Source organism: Beauveria bassiana (genome assembly GCF_000280675.1).
Source record: "Beauveria bassiana ARSEF 2860 unplaced genomic scaffold BBA_S00023, whole genome shotgun sequence".
Classification (NCBI taxonomy): Eukaryota; Fungi; Ascomycota; class Sordariomycetes; order Hypocreales; family Cordycipitaceae; genus Beauveria; species Beauveria bassiana.
Genome location: NW_007930858.1, coordinates 439,496 through 459,910, shown reverse-complemented (window position 1 = coordinate 459,910; position 20,415 = coordinate 439,496). Strand labels below are relative to the sequence as shown.

The window sequence follows — 20,415 nt, the reverse complement described above, 5'->3', positions numbered from 1 at the left end:
TGGCGAACGTATCAGATAAATCAATGCTGATGGTGAGGGCGGCTATGAAAGTGAGCTGCAGTGCTGTGGGTAGATAATGCAACGAATGAACCGAGTATGCGGAGCTGCTCAGAAATTCGTCGGTGGCGGCAAAGTCAATAGCCGTCATAACGTGTGTAAGGTTGATGACGAGCAGATCAGACAATGACGGGAGTTTACGGTATTTGGGTCGATATCCAGCCCATGTGTACATCATGATGCGTGTTGGTCATGGGCTGTTTGATGGAAGCTGCGAGGGTCGACAACCCCAGACCTGACAAGGCGTAGTGAATGGAAGTTCAGAGTAGAAAAGAGTTAACGGCGTCTTAGTCGAATTTTAATTGGTCCTTGGTTCACATGGCGACATATCCAAGCCGACGTTTTCTGAGCCGTGGTTGTAAAAGCTATTAAAGACGCAGTCGCAGAATGCGTGGGTGATGAAGAGTTTTGATTTGCAAAGTCCGAAAGCTGCCAATTTGGTGCACATGTATTCCCGTTGTCGCACAATTGACAAGCCCAAACAAGTACCAATTCTTGGTTGAAGCCGCGAATTATCGAGATTTCTCCTCTAGCCGTCGCAAAGCGAAGGAAACCCCTGGATAAGTAGTTTCTCGACCAGAAACACTGTTGACCGTAGCGTTCGCACATGAGTGCGCGAGATTGAATGACAAATGAAAAGAATGACAGAACAGAAGGCTTTGAGCACGAGCAGTCCAGAGGATAAAAGAAAACTATACAGGGCCTAGATCCGGCGGGGAGAGCGATACGGATGATTCGAACAGCTTACCGCATCATGGCGTCAGCACCTATACGTAGTTAGCTGCTGCCAGTCGAAGAATTTATCACTAATTCAAACCTCCGTATTGTTCTCGGGGTTCGGAGCGCGACGCGGAATCGGCATATCCGCCAGAGCCTCCCGCAGCAGATTCACGAGGGCGGCCAGACTCACGGTCACCTTGACGATCGTATCTCTCACGGTCATAGCCACCAGCACCGCCTCGCGGTCCATGGCGGTCGCGGTCATCGCGTCCGCCGTGCCTCTCGCGGCCATAGTTTTCATCGCGGTCCCGGCGGTCGTATCCGCTGCGCTCGTAGTCGCGTCCATACCCTGCTCGATCATCATGGCGTCTGTCCTCGCGATAGCCGCGGTCGTAGCCAGAGCCAGAACGGTCGTAGGAGCGATCATAACCACCACGGTCATCATAGCGGCGCTCGTAGCCTCTGTCATAGCCACCTCTGTCGTTGCCGCCTCGCTCGTAGCCGCGAGAACGATTTCCGTCATCACGACCGTAGCCACCGCCATAACCTCCACGGCGGCGATCATCAAGACGGGGGCGCGGGTCTACTTTCGGATTAGCAAAGATAGCTGATTGATGGCTGGGACGATGACGAACCTCTCTTGGGCGGACCAAAGTATTTGCCAGGCGTAGGAGTGCGCGGTCGAGCTCTGCGAGCTTTCTCGATGCTCAAAGTGCGACCTTCAATCACTTCTCCCTGCAGGCCCTCTCTGGCGGCATCCGCCTGCTCCGGAGTGACCATCTTGACGAAACCGAATCCACGCGATTCCTTGGAGTGAGGATCCTTCATAATCTGACATTTCTCAACGTCACCGTACTTCTCAAACATCTTTGTAACCTCGGCCTCTGACAGACGCGGGTGGATTCCAGTCACAAAGAGGTTAGACCCGGGGTTCACAGCACCGTCGTCATCATCCTTGGGAGCAGATGTCTCCTTCGAGCCGCTTTGGCACACTGAATCAGCACTGATCGTCGCTTGTTGGCTGAAGTATTTGAACAAACCTATCGGGATGCGCTGTAGGCGATGCAGAGCGGCGACGCCCGGTGTCGTTTTCATCTCGACCGGGTCGTGGGGAAGCACTCCTGTTGTCACGCTCATAGCGAGGTGCTTCGTCTGTGCGAAGAAAAGCAAGTTAACAACTAGTCAACCGCGACAGAGAACCGGAAGACTTTACCATCGTAGCGATCGCCATTAGGCGCCTCATAATCCATTGCTGCACTTGCCATCTTACTTGTGTCTTTTGAAATAGATGAATTGAAGTGACAAGAGATGGCTGAAAGCTGCGTTTGTTGATGTTTGCAGGCAGCTTGGCGGCATGCGAGAGGCGAAAACAGTGCTGAAAGGCCATGCAAACAAAAAATCGGCGAATGGCCGGACATTATCCGGAGACCGCTGATTCGCACGGCAAAGCTAACGCGAACTGAGCCCGTTCTGGTAACGTAAGCTGGCTCTGAGTAGCCCCACATGGCAGTTTGCCAACTGTTGGCCAACTTGCAATATTCATTTATTAGTCATTCTTTTGTTTAACTTACGTGCACACAATCACACAATCACACGGATGCGCTTTGTTCTTATTACAGACATGAGAGCTCGTATCATGCGCCTGAACCGATATGAACACCACACATGTATTTTCGACACAGTCAAGAGCATATCGGCCAGTCTCTAGGAGGAAAATCCTTCTCGTTCCGCTTCTAAAGTACGTGGTATGTCGTAAAGTCAGGACGTTGGTGGAATATCGTGACAATTTTTAGAACTGTGCCGATCTCGTGTACAAGTTGATGAACCTGTCGTTCTTGAGAGGAGTGAATCGTTCCATTGAACTATTCACCTGATTATTGACCTGGGGATTGCGTTGCTTGCGCCATGACGGTTCTAGTATTATTTATCAACCTGACATGATGCTATGCCACAGCAATAGAATTCCCGGCTGCTAGTTAAATAGCCTGTCTTGTACTGCCTGACACCACTTCACCACACATCTTCCGGATCAACTTCGTGACTTTCCCCGTCCACGCGGACATGCGCATGCTCCGCATCTCTCTTCATGGACTTGCGCATATCAAACGCATCTTCGCTAGATTTGGTAGCGTCCGTGGCGTGGTCTCCGTAGTAATCTTTCACCACTCGGAAGATGCTGTATCCCAGGCTCGTATAGAATGTGATGGCCCGCTCATTGCTTTTCCGAACAAAGAGATCCATGAACCATGCATGATTGGCATCGGCAGCTGCCTCTAGTTGTTCAGTTAAGATCTTACCAATACCGAGCCTACGAGCTTCGGGAGCAACAGTAAGGGCAGTGATGTGTGCATGCCAAGGTAGATAGTGCTCGGAGTATTTATAAGCGTCTGGCGATGATTCGACTTTGCCCATGACTGCCATGGTGATTAATATCTGTCGCACACGTTGGAACTTGTTGGTCTCGTACTGTATCCGACAATGTTTCCATGCATGTCTTCACAAACTTGAAAGAGAGAAGGCCATTTGGAGTGGTACTGGAGGTAAAACCCAAGCTCATATGATTCTGTCAAAGGATCCAAATTGCATTTCGAGAACTTATCGACATCATCAGGGCGAAATCGACGAAATGTTGTCATGGCTATACGCCTTGACTCGCTCAACTAATGGGTGAAATATCATGAATTACTGACAAGTCGCGTCTCGGCAACAATTTTATTTTTGGTGCTACCCCTCCACCACCTGGAGATTTTGGGTAACAAATCAAGCTCCACCCACCCTGTGCTCGACCACATAACCACCTACCTACCTACCTACCTGATACTTCCACTGAGTATGTGTCCTACACTGCATACTCTGTCTCTTTCCTCCGCGTCGCGCGTACTTCGACCTCGCGTGCCTGCGTGACCGACTCGACTCGCCATCCGGCGCAAGGCTTTCTGCACCGTCAAGTGCTGCGGTGCGACAACAATAACAACGGGCGGCGGCGGTACTTCAGGCCAGGACCTTGGCGGTGAGCGACCGCCTAAATACTGCATCCAAGATGCCAGCGTCACCACAGCTGCCACAGCACTCGCGACAGTCATCTGTTGCCGATGACCATAGCGATTTAGCAAATGCCCGCAGACATTCTAAATCGTCTGTCAGTGACGTTGCGACCCCATTCCGCAATAGCCTTACACACCAAGATACACTGGACATCAGCATACTCACAAGCGGGGGTGGCCAGGCCAGCAACGGCATGGGAAACTTGGCAGACGAGCTCGCGGATGCCTTTTCAGACTCTGGCGAAGAAGACGACGGCGTCCTGGGCGAATTTTCAGGCGACGGAGACAACGGGGGAGTCTTGAAGCTTGCCGGTACTCGCGATTGCGGAGTTGACGTGAATGGTACTGCTGCCAGCGATGGAGAGAAGACCAAAGACGCTAAGCTTGCTGTCCCCTCCCCCCCGAGACGTGGGCACCAGAGGAAAGGGAGCGAATATGATGGCAGTGAATATGGCTCTGAATCCGATCTAGATGCTGCTGGTTTCACTGCGAATCTACTTGCTAGAATCGATGCTGTGGAGTCTCTGGTTCGTCGTGGAACAGAAAGTTATGGCGGACCAGAAGATGAGGTCTTTAAACGAGTAACCAATAGCTTGCGTGACTTAGGGTCGCAGTCAAGCGTTGAGGGGAATGCATCACGGTATGAACAATGCCTCTATCACAATGAAGTCCATACTGACTGGTTACAGGCTCATCACAGCGCATACGGCGCTTACTACCCACCTTGCACACCAGACTCGTCAGCTCCATAATCTGACCTTCCCTCTGTTGTCACCTTTGGCATCTGCACCTGACCTCGATACGATCGACGACTTATTGCCTCTTTTAGTGTCGCTGCTAGAAGCCATGCCAACACCTTCAACCGTTGCCTTCAACTCCTTAGCAGCACTGCATTCTGTGACAGCCGAACTGATACAGACCTTGAGCTATCTATCCGACACTCTCCATATGTCCCGACAAACTGTTACCACGGCAACTCGCAGACTGAAGAGCTCGAGAGAACTAGTTGCCGAGCTGAGGAGAGATGAGGAGCTAAGAGAAGAGGGAGAAAGGTGGCTTGCTCGGGGAAATTGGGGTGAGAGATTGCAGAAACGAGAATGCGCAGGTGTTTGCGGAGAAGTCATCGGCGGTTTCGAGGCGGTGTGTGATGGCTGGCGTGAACGTCTTCTCGCCCAAGCAGAATCCACAGCTTAAATATGGCGTCTGGGCCGCTTATCACCAAGGCAAGCCGCGCGAGGAGGTAATAGGACATGCTCGAAGTGTGTAATGCAAATAAAAACTACTTGAGGCCACACTTACAAAAAGATATCGGCATCACTCTATATTTTCGTCGCTGCCTTCGGACGCCCCTTAAAACTGAATCTTACAGCCAGACATGATCACATTTATAGGTAGACGAAGCTGGTAATTCCGACTAATAGTAATGATGAATTATTCAACGTCATTGCACATCTGCTTCAAGCGCAGATCAACTGCTCATGTAAGTAGCCGCTTTGAACGGTCCTTCAAGCACTTTTGTGATGCTATTATTGGTTTCGCGCGAGAGAGTGATATCTGTTGATCTAACGCAAGCTCGACCCGTTCGGTCTTGCACAAGGGATTCGACATTTTGTTATCCTGCGCCAGACTACGCGACTGAGAAGGGCAGCGTGTTTGCTCGCGATTCAGTGGCGCTGAGTGGCTCGATTGGCTGTGGAGAGTTAGGCAGCGACTGGCCCCATTTACCCCGCTACTGTGTTAAATAGCTGGCGCGCAAGACGCGATCTGTGTCGCGCCAGTTTCGCGTTAAGAGTACGACAATGACCCATGCCGAGCTATTTTTCGTGATAACAATGGGTTTCATGGTGAGTATGAAAGGCTCATGGAAATGACCAATACTGCGAGTATAATACTACCAAGTTAATTTGGTTTCTAGAACTGGCATAGATATTGCAGGCGGGTAGATTATCATCTGCTATATGGAAAACGCTCACAGATTTGATCGAGAGTTGCATTGGACCTCGTTTTGTGATTGTTTTGACCCATCCTTAAAAATAAGCCCACCACCGCGTCACATCCCTGCATCCCCAACTCGCATGCGTGACAGGCTCACGCCCTTCTAAATAGTTGACCCTACGAAGTAGTTAGGTAGATCGCCGCCAACGGCCCGTTCTGCAAGCCCGAAGTAAGTGCCTCTATGGAATACGGAGCATCCGTAACTACCTTGGTACCTACCCGAGTAGGTAGGTATCTATTGGTAACTTTGTTCGCCTTATGAAAACCGCGCTGGAAGCATCTGTTCCGAGGCGCCCTCTCAGATTTCTTTGGTACCTTGAAAAGCGCAGCACCTCAATTTAATTCCCTGTACTTCGTACGGATGCAGTACGAGGACAGCGTGTCGCGAATCCTCCTGCTATTAGCTGGACAAACAATGATACTCAAAAACTGGTGATAGAGAAGGAAACTAATTCTGCACTTGCCGCGACACGACACGAGGAGAGCTTGACAGTTCAAAACAACGTCCTAATGCATCCAGTACCTATTTGTAGGTAGGTAGGTTGGTACGCAGGTACTACCCATTTAAAAGACCGCAGTACTGTAAGCCAATAAGGGGACGCTGAGGTTGTGCAGGGTCAGTGGTTGTTATGGACTTAAAACAGGGTGGCCTAAGCTGGCGCGCCTGGGGAGACCCAGCGATCCTGACAGGACCACCCACCACTGTCTCGCCCCGTAACCGCCTCCTCCCGCCCCCCAAGTTCCTTACCCAGACTTCAACCTCCCTCGTTCATCAACTCCCCCGACTGTGCTCAGAGTCAACGTGGGCGGACATTGCTTCTAACGTGCATCTCCTCATAAACTCATAGCGAAGGGAATCTCGACTCCCTCCACTGCGCCTTTTCCTTCCTGCGCCTTCGACTGCTTACCGACAAGCTTCAATATTGACCACCAAACACTATTCGCCCTTTGTTGTCATCCCAGGCTTATTGGTCCTTGGACTACCTTCTCGCTTTTGGAAGCAGATGACACAGCGATCAAGATAGGCGTGCCATATCTAACTCTTTTCTCTACTGAGTTTACCTGTGACGAGCAGCAGCCCGTTGATTGCATCTACCAGCGCGTGTACGAAAGCTTGAAAGAAATATCTTTTACCCTAGTTGCGCCCTCTACGACCGGAAACCTCCTGCTATGAGCGAAGAAAAGTCTTCGTCCGTTGGGAGTGCGCAAGCATCCTCGCCACTACCTGGTGGACGTGGGCGCTTAGAGGCACGCAGCTCTGTGGACACAACTTCAGCTCGTCGTATTCGCGATGGGCTAGGCAATCGGGATTCAACGAGGACAGCACGCTTTGATACAGATTCTATCGATAGTGCTCTGGCAAGGGAGATGCATCGCTCGCACCGGGAAAGCACGCCAGGCGCCAGCCCACGACGAAAGCGCCAGAGGATCAATGGTGATAGGTATAGTAACGCCAGGCTTGTTACTAGGAGTGCTACTGACTTCTGACACCTTCAAGGTTTATTCCGAGCCGCTCCGGACAAGATTTGCAGGCTAGCTTTAGTTTACTCCATGAGGACGGCTCGCCGGCAACGTTATCGAGGCAAAAGAAGCGGACGCCACATGGCGAGCTACATTTTCAAAAAAGTCAGTATAGACAATTATGGACTCTCTGCGTCGAAGATGCTAATCGTTTTGCAGCGGAGGAGGCAAATCGAACATTTTCGACACTGCTACGCGCAGAGATGTTCGAGAGCTCCGTGCCACAGGCAACATCATCCCATTCACCAGACAATTCGCTCCCGAACACTTCAAGAATAAACCCTGCTGATGGCACACGGTCTCACACGCCACCGAACAATACTCCGACCACTTTACTCCCATCCTCGCTCACCCCATCGACTCCACACAAGAATCTCTTTACATACATGTCTCCTAGACATCACCGTATCGCTGGTCATCCTACCCCCACCAAGACGCCTCAGAGCCGTCATGGGCTAAACCTAGATACTCGGGCGGAAATTTACAGCTTATCACCGGTACGATTGGGCAGCCAACAAATGCTGCTTAGCCCTCGAAAGCAACCACGCTCAGTCAATAAAGTCCCTTATAAGGTTCTTGACGCACCAGAGCTAGCTGATGATTTCTACCTCAACTTGGTAGACTGGGGCAGTGCAAATGTACTCGGTGTGGGCTTAGGATCTAGCGTGTATATGTGGAATGCGCAAACAAGCAAGGTGAACAAGCTTTGCACGTTAGAAGACGACACTGTCACGAGCGTATCCTGGATACAAAAGGGAACCCATATCGCGATTGGAACTGGCAAGGGTCTCGTGCAGATTTGGGATGCTGAAAAGACTAGGCGGTTGAGGACGATGACAGGTCACACAGCTCGGGTAGGCTCTTTGGCGTGGAACTCACACATTCTTACCTCAGGCTCCCGCGATAGGCTCATCTATCACAGAGATGTCCGGGCGCCAGACCAATGGCTAAGAAAACTCGTTGGCCATAAGCAGGAAGTTTGCGGCCTCAAGTGGAATTGCGAGGATGGACAGCTTGCCAGTGGCGGCAACGATAATAAACTCATGGTATGGGATAAGCTGTCAGAAACGCCGCTGTGGAAATTTTCGGATCATACCGCTGCAGTCAAAGCAATGTCGTGGTCACCGCACCAGCGTGGATTGCTCGCGTCTGGAGGCGGTACGGCGGACCGGCGGATTATCTTCCACGATACAGTCAAGGGATCCGTCATCAACGAAATCGATACCGGAAGCCAAGTTTGTAATCTGGCTTGGTCGAAAAATTCGAATGAAATCGTCTCGACTCACGGCTATAGCCAAAACCAAATTGTTGTCTGGAAGTATCCTTCAATGCAGCAAGTTGCAAGTCTTACCGGCCACACATACCGCGTTCTCTATCTTGCAATGAGCCCTGATGGGCGAGTTGTGGTGACAGGAGCCGGCGATGAAACACTTCGATTCTGGTCGGTGTTCGGCCGAAGACCAGGCACTAAAGAAGACGGAGAAGCCAGCGGTGGGAAACTGGCAGACTGGGGTATTATTCGATAGATTGAGCAATCTATTTCGATTGGATTCACCTTCCTCCCACAATAGCACCTAAACACTTCCGCTGCCGGGCGCTGGTCAACTATTGCGCGTTGATAGCTGTCAAGGATTTGCACTGAAAGCCATTTGGGCCGCAACAGCTAGAGGTGAAAAGAAAAGCAGCGGAAAGAGGGCAAGGAAAGGACATGAGCGCGGCAATTTCGGGAGCGTTACGGTTTGAGAAGCGAGTAATGTTGTATCTGCATTATGTTTTAGCAGCATAGCGAGATTAATGAAACATAGCAAGATTTTGGACATTCATAAGTCTACCATGAAGAGAATTCACGCCAGGAAAAGACTATTTTACCCTGAGACCTGCCAAGCAAATCAAACATTCAGTTACAGCTTTGCAATAATCATTGATCCATTGTTGCATTTATGTGGTATCAGGTGCTTCAAACATTATCCGAACTTTGTTCCTCGAGTGAAAGGCATCACCAACACGCCCGTCATAAGTAAAATTAGAAAAATTAGTCAGAATCAACACTTCGACACACAGCCATCGCGAAAAACTAGGCCATATTCAGCAAATCGTACGCCGCGTGACAGCGCCATGTAACTGAGTGGTCACTCGGTAGACTTTCTCTCGCGAGCCACATCTCGCGCTCCACCATCAAAACCAGTTGAATTTGCGGTGGTGTAATCATCAAGAAGCGGGATGCGGTCGAGGCTTGTTGTTCTAGCCATCGCATCCCTCGCAGTTTGAGCACTGGGCTCAAAACTAGGCGTACCGGTAGCCTTCTTGGGTTGGGGATCAATGACCACACTTTCTGTTTGGGGCTGCATCAAGGGGGATGTGAGCATGAGCTCTGGTGAGGTCTGCCATTTGACTACTTCCGTCTTCATGGCCTCGAGCTCTTTTTGAAACCGCTTGCCGAAGACATCGATGTAATACGTAGAGCCATTATATATGCTCCAGGCAAATACTACCAAGAGGAAGAGAGTCGATGCATAGCGGCTAATAAACCAAAGAGGGCACGGTAACATAGTGAGAACAGCATACACGTACTGAATCATCATGAAGGTGGGCTCCTGTAACGTGCTGGGCATCGATAGAACAATTTTCCCGATCCAAGTCCTGGCATATGAACGGCGAAGCCAAGTAAATGATGTCGGCCGACCGGCGGCGATCTTTTCTCTTCGGCGGACTGTAATGAAGAAGTAGTAGCTGAGTTGCCAGAGGGCGTATGGGATGGTGCTCCACGCCAGCATAGATACGATGTTAGCGTAAGCAGTCGCCGAGCCGGGCTTTGCTGTTTTGATTGCCCAGATAGCTGGAAAGCGACCTTGCAGCTTGTCCTCTGGGTAGAGATGAACCAGACAGTGCAATGTAGCACAGGGCATGATGTGGATGAATAGCGACGTAACCTTGTCGAAGCTGTGGAATACGAGAGAGTTTCGCCACATAATGATGGCGACTGCGTTGTTGCCGAATGCAAGGCAAAAAGCGGCGGTAAAAAGTCTCTTTGAGGAAGGGAACGCCCATAAACTGAGCATGAGAAGCACATTGACAAAGTAACAAAGATCGGCAAGGAAATAATGGTAGCCACGACGGTGGTATGTAAACATGCGAATGGGCATGAAATACACGAGCTGAACAGTGTACCACAGATGAAAATATTCTGGATAGCCGCCGATGAGATAGCCACTAATGAAGATGTTCATAACTCCACAAATGAAGGATATCTTCTCGCGCAAGCTGATGGCTTTCGTGTCGTTCCATTGCCTGCCAAGCTTGTCGACGCGCTGCCTCATTCGCTTTCGATATCGATCAAACTGTTCGTCGGCAGAAGGTACCCGGCGCCTCCATTCTTCGACCATTCGATGACGTGCAGTTTGAGTTTTTGATTTCAGCGCGTCTCTGGACCGGCGTACTTTGTCAGTCTGAGCAGAAATACCCTTCTGAAGTTTTTCCAGCTGCTGTGGCAATGCGAAGTTGTCCAAGAGGTCTAGGACCGTCAGGCGATCCAGGGGTGGGAGCGAATCCCAGTCATCGTGATAAGAGCTGCTACCAGAGAAGGAAGGATGTCTCGATAGCTTGGGGCTTTTAGGTGTTGTTGCAATCAAGCTGGGCGTGTCAAGGATTGTTGGGTCGGGAGGCGATGAACTCAGTGGTGACGTTAGGCCAGGCTCGGTGTGATGCTCGTCGGATATAGAATCTTGAAATGTCGCATTCGGGTTCGGATGCGATACCGCCGCTGGCTGTTCGTCGTCCATGCTCACGTTTGAACAGTGGCAGACTGTTATGAGCTATTTCGCAAACGTGTCAACTTTCCATTGGGAAGTGTGTGTATTGCAGGGCACGGATCGTCACCGAGGCGGTCTCGAAAGTAGCATACCTACCGTTAGCTTGGTGATTTACGCTGTCAATAATGGCCGTAGTAGGTCACCACAGAAAAAGAAACAGCGACAAGAGAAAAGCCGAGGGGGCTGGGTAGAGAGCGAAGAGACAGAGAGGTGTGAGAGAGATTGCGACAAGAGATGGCGCGTTATGGCGGCACAACGTGAGTTGAAACAGGGAATCTCGTCTCTGTCATGTGTAAGAGGGTTGGAAGGCTTACCAAACTAGCAGGTGGGTTCGTCCAAGTATTTAGGGTATCTGCACAGCTCCAGAGGGCCACTGGTTAAATAACTTGCCCATTTACCTTATGTTTCCCCTGGAACGGCTGGTGTTGGAGTGAGGGTGGTCCGTGCACTGCGGCACACTCTCCCCTCAACGCCCCCCAGCCGCGCGACGCGTTCCGCAATCAGTCATTCGCATCAAAACTTGCGCCAGCATCGCGAAAGGTACTTCCACACAGCGCCTCGGTATTATGATTGACGGTGTTGTCAAGAAATCTTTCGAAATAACCCGATTACATCAACATTCGCGTGAGCGCTTTGCTCCACGCGTTCGCACATTTCACGTGCTGGGCAAAAGATAATTTTTTGATCAATCACCGCCAACAGCTTCCTTTGCCGGAGTAGACCTCTCGCATCTGTCCATTGTTGCGCACCGCCAGCTCATAATCGCCTCAAGAGACTTGAGCTCTAGTTTGAAAATATGGGAAAACTTAATCGACTTGAACTTTTCAGTATGTATTTACGACAGACAGACTGTTCCAAACGCGAACGGACAATCTGACATAGCTCGCAGATTTCAAGTCCTACAAAGGGCATCACACCCTTCTGTTCGGCGACTCGTATTTCACCTCTGTTATTGGGCCAAATGGATCGGGGAAATCCAACTCGCAAGTCAATCCCGAATCACCAGGCCCCTCCACCCATCCTGCATCCATCTGCTAACCCTCCTACAGCATGGACGCCATTTCGTTTGTGCTCGGCATTAAGTCTTCTCACCTTCGATCTGCTCACCTTAAAGATTTGGTCTACCGAGGTCGAGTCTTGAAGACATCTAAGATCAACGATGACGGTTCTGCCGCGACGAATGGGCAAGCACAAGCAAGCGACGACAAGGCATCTCGTGGCGACCCAAAAACTGCATGGGTTATGGCTGTATATGAGGATGATAGTGGCGAAGAACATAGGTGGAAACGTTCCATTACAAATCAAGGCGCAAGCGAATATCGCATCAATGACCGAAGTGTCACTGCACAACAGTACAATGCGGCTCTCGAAAGCGAAAATATTCTCATCAAAGCGAGAAACTTTCTCGTATTCCAAGGAGATGTCGAGGCGATTGCATCTCAATCCCCCCAGGATTTGACACGCCTAATTGAACACATTTCTGGAAGTCTGGAGTATAAACAAGAGTACGAAAATCTCCAAGCTGCTGCTGAGCAGGCGGTCGAAAATCAGAACTTCCAACTTCACAGGCGACGCGGAATTAATTCCGAAATCAAGCAGTATCGCGAGCAAAAGAGAGAAGCCGACAGCTTTCAAAAGAAGATGGATGAGAAAGATGCGGCCATCGTAACGCAGTGTCTTTGGAAGCTTTTTCACTTCCAGAAAGCCATGGATGAATCCAGCGCCGCCATTCACAGTCACCACGAGGACCTTAAAGAATTGCGACGCAACGTTGAGACTTACGAAGGGCAACTCGAAGCTGCACGCCGAGAACAAATATCAGTCTCGCGACGCGTTGGTCGGGTGGATCGAGAGATCCGACAAAAGGAGCGTTCGATTGAGGATCGCGAAAATGCGCTGGTGCCATTCGATGAAAAGATACACGAGTCATCGCAGCAAGTCGATCGACTGCAGTCTCAAAACCAGAAAGTTGTAAAAGAGCGAGATGAGCAAGCAGACATTGTACAAAAGGTGCAGAGCGACATTGAAAGCGTTAATAAGGCTCAGTCAATTTTCGAAAAAAACATCCAGGAGCAGATGCAAAAACAAGGCGTGGCAATTAGCGATGCTGATCGCAAAGAATATAATACGCTCCGCAGCGAAGTCATTGCCAGCTCCGGTACAGATCATACAAAGCTTGAGAATCTGGAGAGGCAGCGCAAGGCAGATGAAGTCACGGTCAATAACCTGAAAGGCAAGGTTGACAGCATCACGGCCGCCATCTCCAAAACAGAGTCCGAGCTCAGCAGCATCGGAGAAAGAAAAGATGCCGTGGAGACCGTCACAAAGAGTCTTTCCAGTGAAATCGCCGCCAAGAAGAAAGAGTTCAATCAGCTCCAGTCCGAGCGTGTTCGAACCAACCAAAAAAGGACCGAATTAGAAGAAAAGCTGGAAGATGTCGCGAAAAAGCTGCGAGAGGCTGATGATGGGCGTCGCCAAAATGACCGCGAGACGCGCTTGAAAGATATGGTTGCATCTCTGAGACGCATTTTTCCTGGTGTACGAGGAAGAATCGGCGACTTGTGTACACCGAAGCAAAAAAAGTACGATGAAGCCATCATCGTGGCGCTGGGAAGAGATTTCGACTCGGTAGTTGTTGACACAGAGAAAACGGGCGTTGACTGTGTTCAGTACCTCAAGGAACAACGGTTTGCACCGATGACCTTCATTCCTTTGGACAACATTAAAGTCAACGCCGTGAATACGTCTGTTAAAGGCATTACTGGAGCCAGACTCACCATTGACACCATCAATTTTGATTCCTCCATTGAACGCGCGTTATCCTATGCTTGCGGAAGCTCTGTGGTTTGCGAAACTCTAGATGTTGCCAAGCACATTTGCTACGAGAAGAAGATTCCTGTAAAGGCAGTCACTCTAGAAGGCTATGTCATTCATAAAGCCGGTCTCATGACTGGTGGCCGAGGGCCCGAACCCAAGGGAGGCAAGCGAAAGTTCGAGGAGGCTGATGTTCAGAACCTCCAGAGGATGGCTACAAAACTGAAAGAAGAGATCGACCGACTCCCTCGCGCTGACCGACGTGGCAGCAAGGAGGAGACACTGCAGATTGAGCTAGCTGGCTTGGAACGTCGTGCCAAAGCTACTAATGAAGAGCTGGTGGTCTTCCAAGAGAACTTCTCGAGCAAGAAACGAGAGCTGGAAAATTTAAAGAAACAGCTTCGCGAAATCCAACCAAAATACAAAGAACAAGCAAAACAGCTCGAAAGCACCACTTCCACTGTACAGCAATTCCAGAACGCAATTGGAAAAGTGGAAGACGAAATTTTCTCGGGCTTCTGCAAGCGCCTCGGGTATAGCGACATTCGTGCTTTCGACGCTTCCCAAGGCAAACTCGAGCAAGAAGTTTCGGAGAAGAGAAATCAGTACGAGGTTCAGAAGCAGCGCCTGGAAAGCCGCCTCAAGTGGGAAGTAGCCCGACACAATGATACTGAGTCCCGTATCAAGAGAATGCAGGAGCAGATCAAGCGCTTGAAGCAAGATATCAAGGCCTATACCAAGGAAAAAGCCGATATTGAAAAGGAGATGCGCGAAGAACAGGACGAGCTCGAAGCTCTACGGGAAACGCTAGAGGAACATCAAGCAGATCTTGCCGAGAAGAGCGAGCGCGTTAACGAGGCCAAGGCCGAAGTACAACAACGTGGCAAAGATATTGAAGCTCTGCACAAGAGTATCAATGCCTTAGAAACGACGCTGCAAAAGAACAGTGCTGGTAAGTCTGGGTTGCTGCGAAGATGTCGGCTTGAGCAGATCCAGATTCCGCTCGCGGAAGGCGCGTTGGACAATTTGCCCAATGAAGACGATTTGCTGCGCCAAGATCCAGACGCCATGGACGTCGACGCTGAGGGCGAGGAAATGGTCGACCTTGCGCTGGACGATCACGGCATCGAAATCAATTTTGATGGCTTGGGTGATGACCTGAAGCAGGCAAGTGAAGAATTCAAAAAAGTCTCCCAGTATTGTGCAAAGAGCTAATTGTAGTGATCAGTCCGATGATCCGAGCGTGGATGATTCCCTCACAGAGCGCATCACAAACCTGACGAGTGAACTGGAAAAGTTGAACCCTAATATGCGTGCCATGGAACGACTTGAGAGTGTTGAGTCTCGCCTGAAACAAACTGATCAAGAATACGAAGACTCCAAGACTGCTGCGCAGGAGGCGAAGGAAGCCTTCAGCAATGTGAAACAGAAACGATACGAAATCTTCAACAAGGCCTTCACGCACATCCAGGAGCAGATCTCGCATGTCTACAAAGACCTGACTCGGTCGGATGCTTACCCCCTTGGAGGACAGGCTTACCTTGATATTGAGGAGGACACAGATATGCCGTACTTGTCTGGCATTAAGTACCACGCCATGCCTCCCCTGAAAAGATTCCGTGACATGGAACACCTTTCCGGTGGTGAAAAGACTATGGCTGCGCTGGCACTTCTCTTCGCTATTCATAGCTACCAGCCCAGCCCGTTTTTCGTTCTCGACGAGGTCGATGCAGCACTGGATAATGCCAATGTGGATAAGATCAAAAAGTACATCCGCGAGCATGCTGGTCCTGGCATGCAATTTATCGTCATCAGTTTGAAGACTGGTCTGTTTCAAGACAGCGAGAGCTTGGTAGGAGTCTATCGAGACCAAGAAGTAAACAGTTCGAGAACATTGACATTGGATGTGAGTTCGGCAATTCTCAATATGTCAGTCACTATTTGCTAATTTTCCGTGCTTCAGCTGAGGAGATATGCTTGAAATGACTATCGGATGGGAACAAGTTGTTGGAGTTATAGTGCTGGTATGCTCTGGGCGTTTCGATTGAATGGTACTTGTGGGCCCTGCGTTGTGATGCCTTATGTATTCCCTTTAGCTGCGTCGAGGCTTCGGCCAATGTTTTAACCACTGACAAAGCCGTATATACAAGTACGCTGGGACTTGAGTAATAATGCTGCCTTACGGCGCCCTTTCATACTTGTGGACGTCTACGTGATATTCATGGTCTACTACCTTACTACCTAGGAATGAAGGTCCTGGGGTTTCTGTCTCTCTAATTAGCTGATATCCTTGTGAGTGATCACTCGCGGGCCTTCGGACATTCAAAAGGAATGGCCGATATCCAATAGCTGTAGATGCTAGTGCGCAGTTATTATGGGTTCTAATCTCTCGAGAAATTCTGCGACAGTAGAAAAAGAGCAATTCCGTCGCCTACGCAATGTTGAGATTCGCCAGTTCTAAAAACCTATTGATGATGCGAGTCTCAGGGTGTACCCACTTTATTTAGTTGTGTTCACAGACTGGCCGATCCTACTACCTATCGTGCATCCCCCAAGAACATCAGTTGGAAAAACACCACCGCCGCCAAGTCACCGTGTACGCATGACTTTTTGCTAACAGATGACGTTGGTGGTGGTATACGCTTGCTCATCCGCCTTATACGAAGCGCAGCCGCGGCGGCCAAGCCCCTTTCGATCTACCGAAACTTAGCAACGACGTTGCGATCCAATGCATGGTTGAGTGGCTGCGCCTGCGCTAAACGACAACAATAACGACAACGAACTCGAGCATCGCAAAGTCAAAGCCGAAGTACAACTTCCATACAACATACGGCTCGCACAGTCTACGGTCATGGATCTCGCTGTCACATTAGTCAAATCGGTGATGCGAGCGTTCTACTCAACCAGGGATATACTAGTAATAGACGCGCTCATCCTCCATGAAGCGTATGCCTTGCTCGCGTTAAGGACAAAGCGAGACCCATTGCTAACAGTATAGTAGTCTTCGCGATGACGACCTGGCATACTTGATGGCTACAAATCCGAAAGATCTCCACAAAATATGCGGAAAACTTCGAGAAGATCGATTCCTGACAGTGTGAGTTTTCCACTCGGTCTACTATTACACGCAAAGATGGCTGACAATGGTGTATGAAAAACAGACATACAAGACCAGAACTTCGAGAAGGAAACCCGCGACCGAGTAATCGTACCTGGTACTACATAAACTATCGACACACCATTGATGCCATCAAATGGCGCGTGTACACGATCGACAAGGATGTCCAAGGAACAACGGAGCGGACAGCAGAGAAGAAGGAATACGTTTGTCCATTCTGCAAAGCTGAATGGTCACCTTTGGAGGTGTTAGACAGCCATGGCCCGAACGGTTTCATATGCCATCGCTGCGGCCATATCCTTACATTTGAAGCAGATCGTAATGCTGGTGGCCATGAACAGTCCACTCGACTGAACGACCAATTCAAGTTCATGAGTGATCTTTTACAGAAAATCGACAACGTACACATACCAGAGTGTGATTTTGATCGCGCTCTCGCGAAGGCTAGGCCGGTGGTTCGCGACGCTACACACCAAGTTGTGGCGACGATGCCTATGGATGCGAACCTCAACAGACCAATGGCTGTGAAGGGACTGACAAATACTGGTCCTCAGTTCATCTCTGTCAACATTTCTACGGTTGAGGGTGCATCAGAAGCAGAAAAAGAGGCCGAAATTGCCCGTCGGGAGAAGCTGGCGGCACAGAATGCATTGCCGTCATGGATGTCAAATAGCACTGTCACTGGAGAATCCTTCTCTGGCGCTATGGGAACAGGAATTACCGCAGTCAAGAAGGAAATTGGAGCCGGCGATGATTCAGAGCAAAAGCATGTAGACAGCAAGGCCATCGCTCAGATTGACGATATTTTTGAGACGCTCAAAGCCGAAGCTGCACAGAGGCAACAAGATAACCCTGAAGATGAGGAGGGCTCTGACGAGGACGAAGATAATTTCGAAGATGTCCCAGAGACTGTCAATGATCCAAGCTCGCATACTTTGGATATCAGCGAGTCGATGAAGCGGGACCCATCTGAGGAGGAGTTTAAAGACGAACCTGGCTCAGAAGACCACACCAGAAAGAGGGCAAAAATCGAGCCCAGTACTAAAACAGATACAGCGGTGAATGACATCGGGGACGATGATGATGATGAAGAAGAAGAAGAAGAAGATGAAATGGAATTCGAAGATGTATCATAGCTTTTAGAAGATGATTCTATCGATGCTTCTGAAAACTTGACATGCGCTTTCAACTGTGTTTCGTGCAGATCTGCCTCGAAATCACGGAGGTTTTCCAATTGGCAGCAAGTCGAGAGCTGAATACCGAAAAATTGCGGGTCAGCTGCTCTGCGGAGGGTCTCTCTGTCTGTGTTCAGCTTGTCTGCCATAGGTATGTTTGTGCTCGTCATAGTTCGTTAATACACTGTTTCTCACCCAATCATCCAGCCACTGGACAACAATTTCTTTCGCCTCCTTGCGAACAAAAAATCTCCGATTTCATGTCGCTATCTCTGCCAATCATCTTCCTCCTGCAGACGAATTTGAAGCCTGCAGAGTTACACGAGCTAGAGAAGAGCATCCCAACGCTGACCTATGATGTCCACGAAGCAGAAGTAGTATTGGGCAGAGTATCGCACAAGCAGCGCGCTCAGTTCGAGCTGCGCCGGTTGAAGCTAGATACGGACTCTATTGAAGCTGGTGCAATGGGACATGAAGCTGCTGAAGATGGGGGACCTGCTGGGCGGTACCCCAAGCGCCAGAAGCTAGAGTTGCCAGCGTCGTCTTCGGAAGCAGACAATTCTGTTGTGAGAGTTGTGCATTTGTCATGGCTAACTGAATCCTTGGAGAAACATGAACTCCTGCCGATGTCAAGTTACATTGTATATGAGGGACGGAAGAGGACACACAGCACATCGATGCTCGTCGATAGTCAAGTCGATTCGGGCAAGACAACAACCAGCGGCATCCTTGAGCGCGTGGCAGATGAAAAATCAGGCTTAGGCGAACGCCTGACTTCGCAGATTGAGGGGGGAGAAAAAGTAGAACAACATATGACCAAGTATCCGCCAGCGGGTGCCATTGCGAAACCGGGCTTAACCCGCGAATCGACGTCAGAGCACGACATTCAGCTTCCCCTCATCCCATATCATCTTCACACAACTTATTCGTGCCAGAGGCCTACTCCAATCAATCCGCCAAATTCCAGCTTTATAGATGAACTGAAGAGCATCCGAACGATTCGTCTTCTGCAGGGTGACAAAATAGGGGTACGCGCTTATTCAACATCCATAGCGTCAATCGCGGCGTATCCTTACAAGATACAGAAACCTCAAGGTACTGCCTTTACCCTGATACCCGAAGATTTGACTAGCATGTTGGATTCTAACTACCTTGCAGAAGTATCCCGCTTGCCAGGCTGCGGTAGTAAAATTGCCGAGCTGTATCAGGAGTGGCATGCAACGGGGCAAACTGAGGAGATGCGGGAATCCAAAGCAGACCCAAAAATAGATGTGCTGCGAATTTTCTACGACATTTGGGGGGTGGGTGATACAACTGCAAGACACTTCTACCAAAAAGGTACGCTCCATTCGTTCTAGAGCATTTGAGAAGAAGACATGTTAGTGACACTCTCAATCAGGATGGCGGGATCTGGATGATGTAGTGGAACATGGTTGGAAATCGCTTAGCCGTGTACAACAAATTGGGGTCAAGTATTACGAGGAGTTTCAGAAGAAGATTGGTCGCGATGAAGTCGCTCGGATAGCGGATGTCATCTTGGACCATGCTCACCGTCTAGACCAAGCATACGAATTGATTGTCGTGGGTGGTTATCGGAGAGGCAGGGAAGAGAATGGAGATGTTGATGTCATATTGTCACATAAAGAGGAACACAAAACATCACGTCTTGTGGAGAAACTTGTTTTGAGCATCGAGAACGACAACTACATTACACACACACTGAGTCTGTCAACAAGAAACAGCGAACGAGGCCAAGTACCGCTTCAGTGGAAAGGTGAAGGCAGCACATCGGGCGCAGGCTTTGACACCCTTGACAAGGCAATGGTTGTCTGGCTCGATCCAAAGGATGCGAAAGCGTTGCACCGGCGAGTTGATATTATTGTCAGCCCCTGGAAAACGGTCGGATGTGCCATCTTGGGCTGGAGCGGTGAGACGACATTTCAACGAGATCTCCGACGGTACTGTAAGAAGGAAAAGGGGCTCAAGTTCGATAGCAGCGGTATTCGCAATAGAGCAAATGGTAGCTGGGTCGATCTTGAGCGTGGTGATGGAAGCGCCGATAGCATGGAGGAAGCTGAGAGACGAGTCTTTGACGGACTGAATATTCCTTGGCGGCCGCCATGGGACCGATGCACAGGCTAGTGGCTCCATGATCAAGAGCA

General features: G+C 49.8%; 5 protein-coding genes across 5 annotated transcripts; 2 read left to right on the top strand and 3 right to left on the bottom strand.

Moving 5' to 3' along the window:
* Window positions 1-801: 801 nt before the first annotated feature.
* Window positions 802-2,027, bottom strand: BBA_07255 (RNA recognition domain-containing protein; the record flags this gene model as incomplete). The annotated part of the gene is made up of 5 exons (XM_008602352.1): window positions 802-824; window positions 875-1,360; window positions 1,413-1,759; window positions 1,818-1,929; window positions 1,991-2,027. The coding sequence occupies 5 exons, from the start codon at window positions 2,025-2,027 to the stop codon at window positions 802-804; spliced, it is 1,005 nt and encodes a 334-aa protein (XP_008600574.1).
* A 760-nt stretch (window positions 2,028-2,787) lies between these two features.
* Window positions 2,788-3,198, bottom strand: BBA_07254 (Acyl-CoA N-acyltransferase; the record flags this gene model as incomplete). The annotated part of the gene is made up of 1 exon (XM_008602351.1): window positions 2,788-3,198. One exon carries the CDS (start codon window positions 3,196-3,198, stop codon window positions 2,788-2,790), a length of 411 nt encoding a protein of 136 aa, XP_008600573.1.
* Window positions 3,199-3,817: 619 nt separating this feature from the next.
* On the top strand, window positions 3,818-8,863 carry BBA_07253 (WD domain-containing protein; the record flags this gene model as incomplete). The annotated part of the gene is made up of 13 exons (XM_008602350.1): window positions 3,818-4,461; window positions 4,511-4,961; window positions 5,191-5,212; window positions 5,243-5,301; window positions 5,567-5,665; window positions 5,949-5,985; window positions 6,184-6,345; window positions 6,388-6,398; window positions 6,461-6,618; window positions 6,780-6,920; window positions 6,956-7,258; window positions 7,315-7,442; window positions 7,497-8,863. The coding sequence occupies 13 exons, from the start codon at window positions 3,818-3,820 to the stop codon at window positions 8,861-8,863; spliced, it is 3,582 nt and encodes a 1,193-aa protein (XP_008600572.1).
* Window positions 8,864-9,466: 603 nt separating this feature from the next.
* Window positions 9,467-11,116, bottom strand: BBA_07252 (F-box protein; the record flags this gene model as incomplete). Its single annotated transcript, XM_008602349.1, has 1 exon — window positions 9,467-11,116. The coding sequence occupies one exon, from the start codon at window positions 11,114-11,116 to the stop codon at window positions 9,467-9,469; it is 1,650 nt and encodes a 549-aa protein (XP_008600571.1).
* A 1,080-nt stretch (window positions 11,117-12,196) lies between these two features.
* BBA_07251 (condensin complex component SMC1) lies at window positions 12,197-20,395 on the top strand (the record flags this gene model as incomplete). The annotated part of the gene is made up of 7 exons (XM_008602348.1): window positions 12,197-15,148; window positions 15,189-15,866; window positions 16,468-16,556; window positions 16,962-17,057; window positions 17,122-18,205; window positions 18,283-19,591; window positions 19,653-20,395. The coding sequence occupies 7 exons, from the start codon at window positions 12,197-12,199 to the stop codon at window positions 20,393-20,395; spliced, it is 6,951 nt and encodes a 2,316-aa protein (XP_008600570.1).
* Window positions 20,396-20,415: the final 20 nt, after the last annotated feature.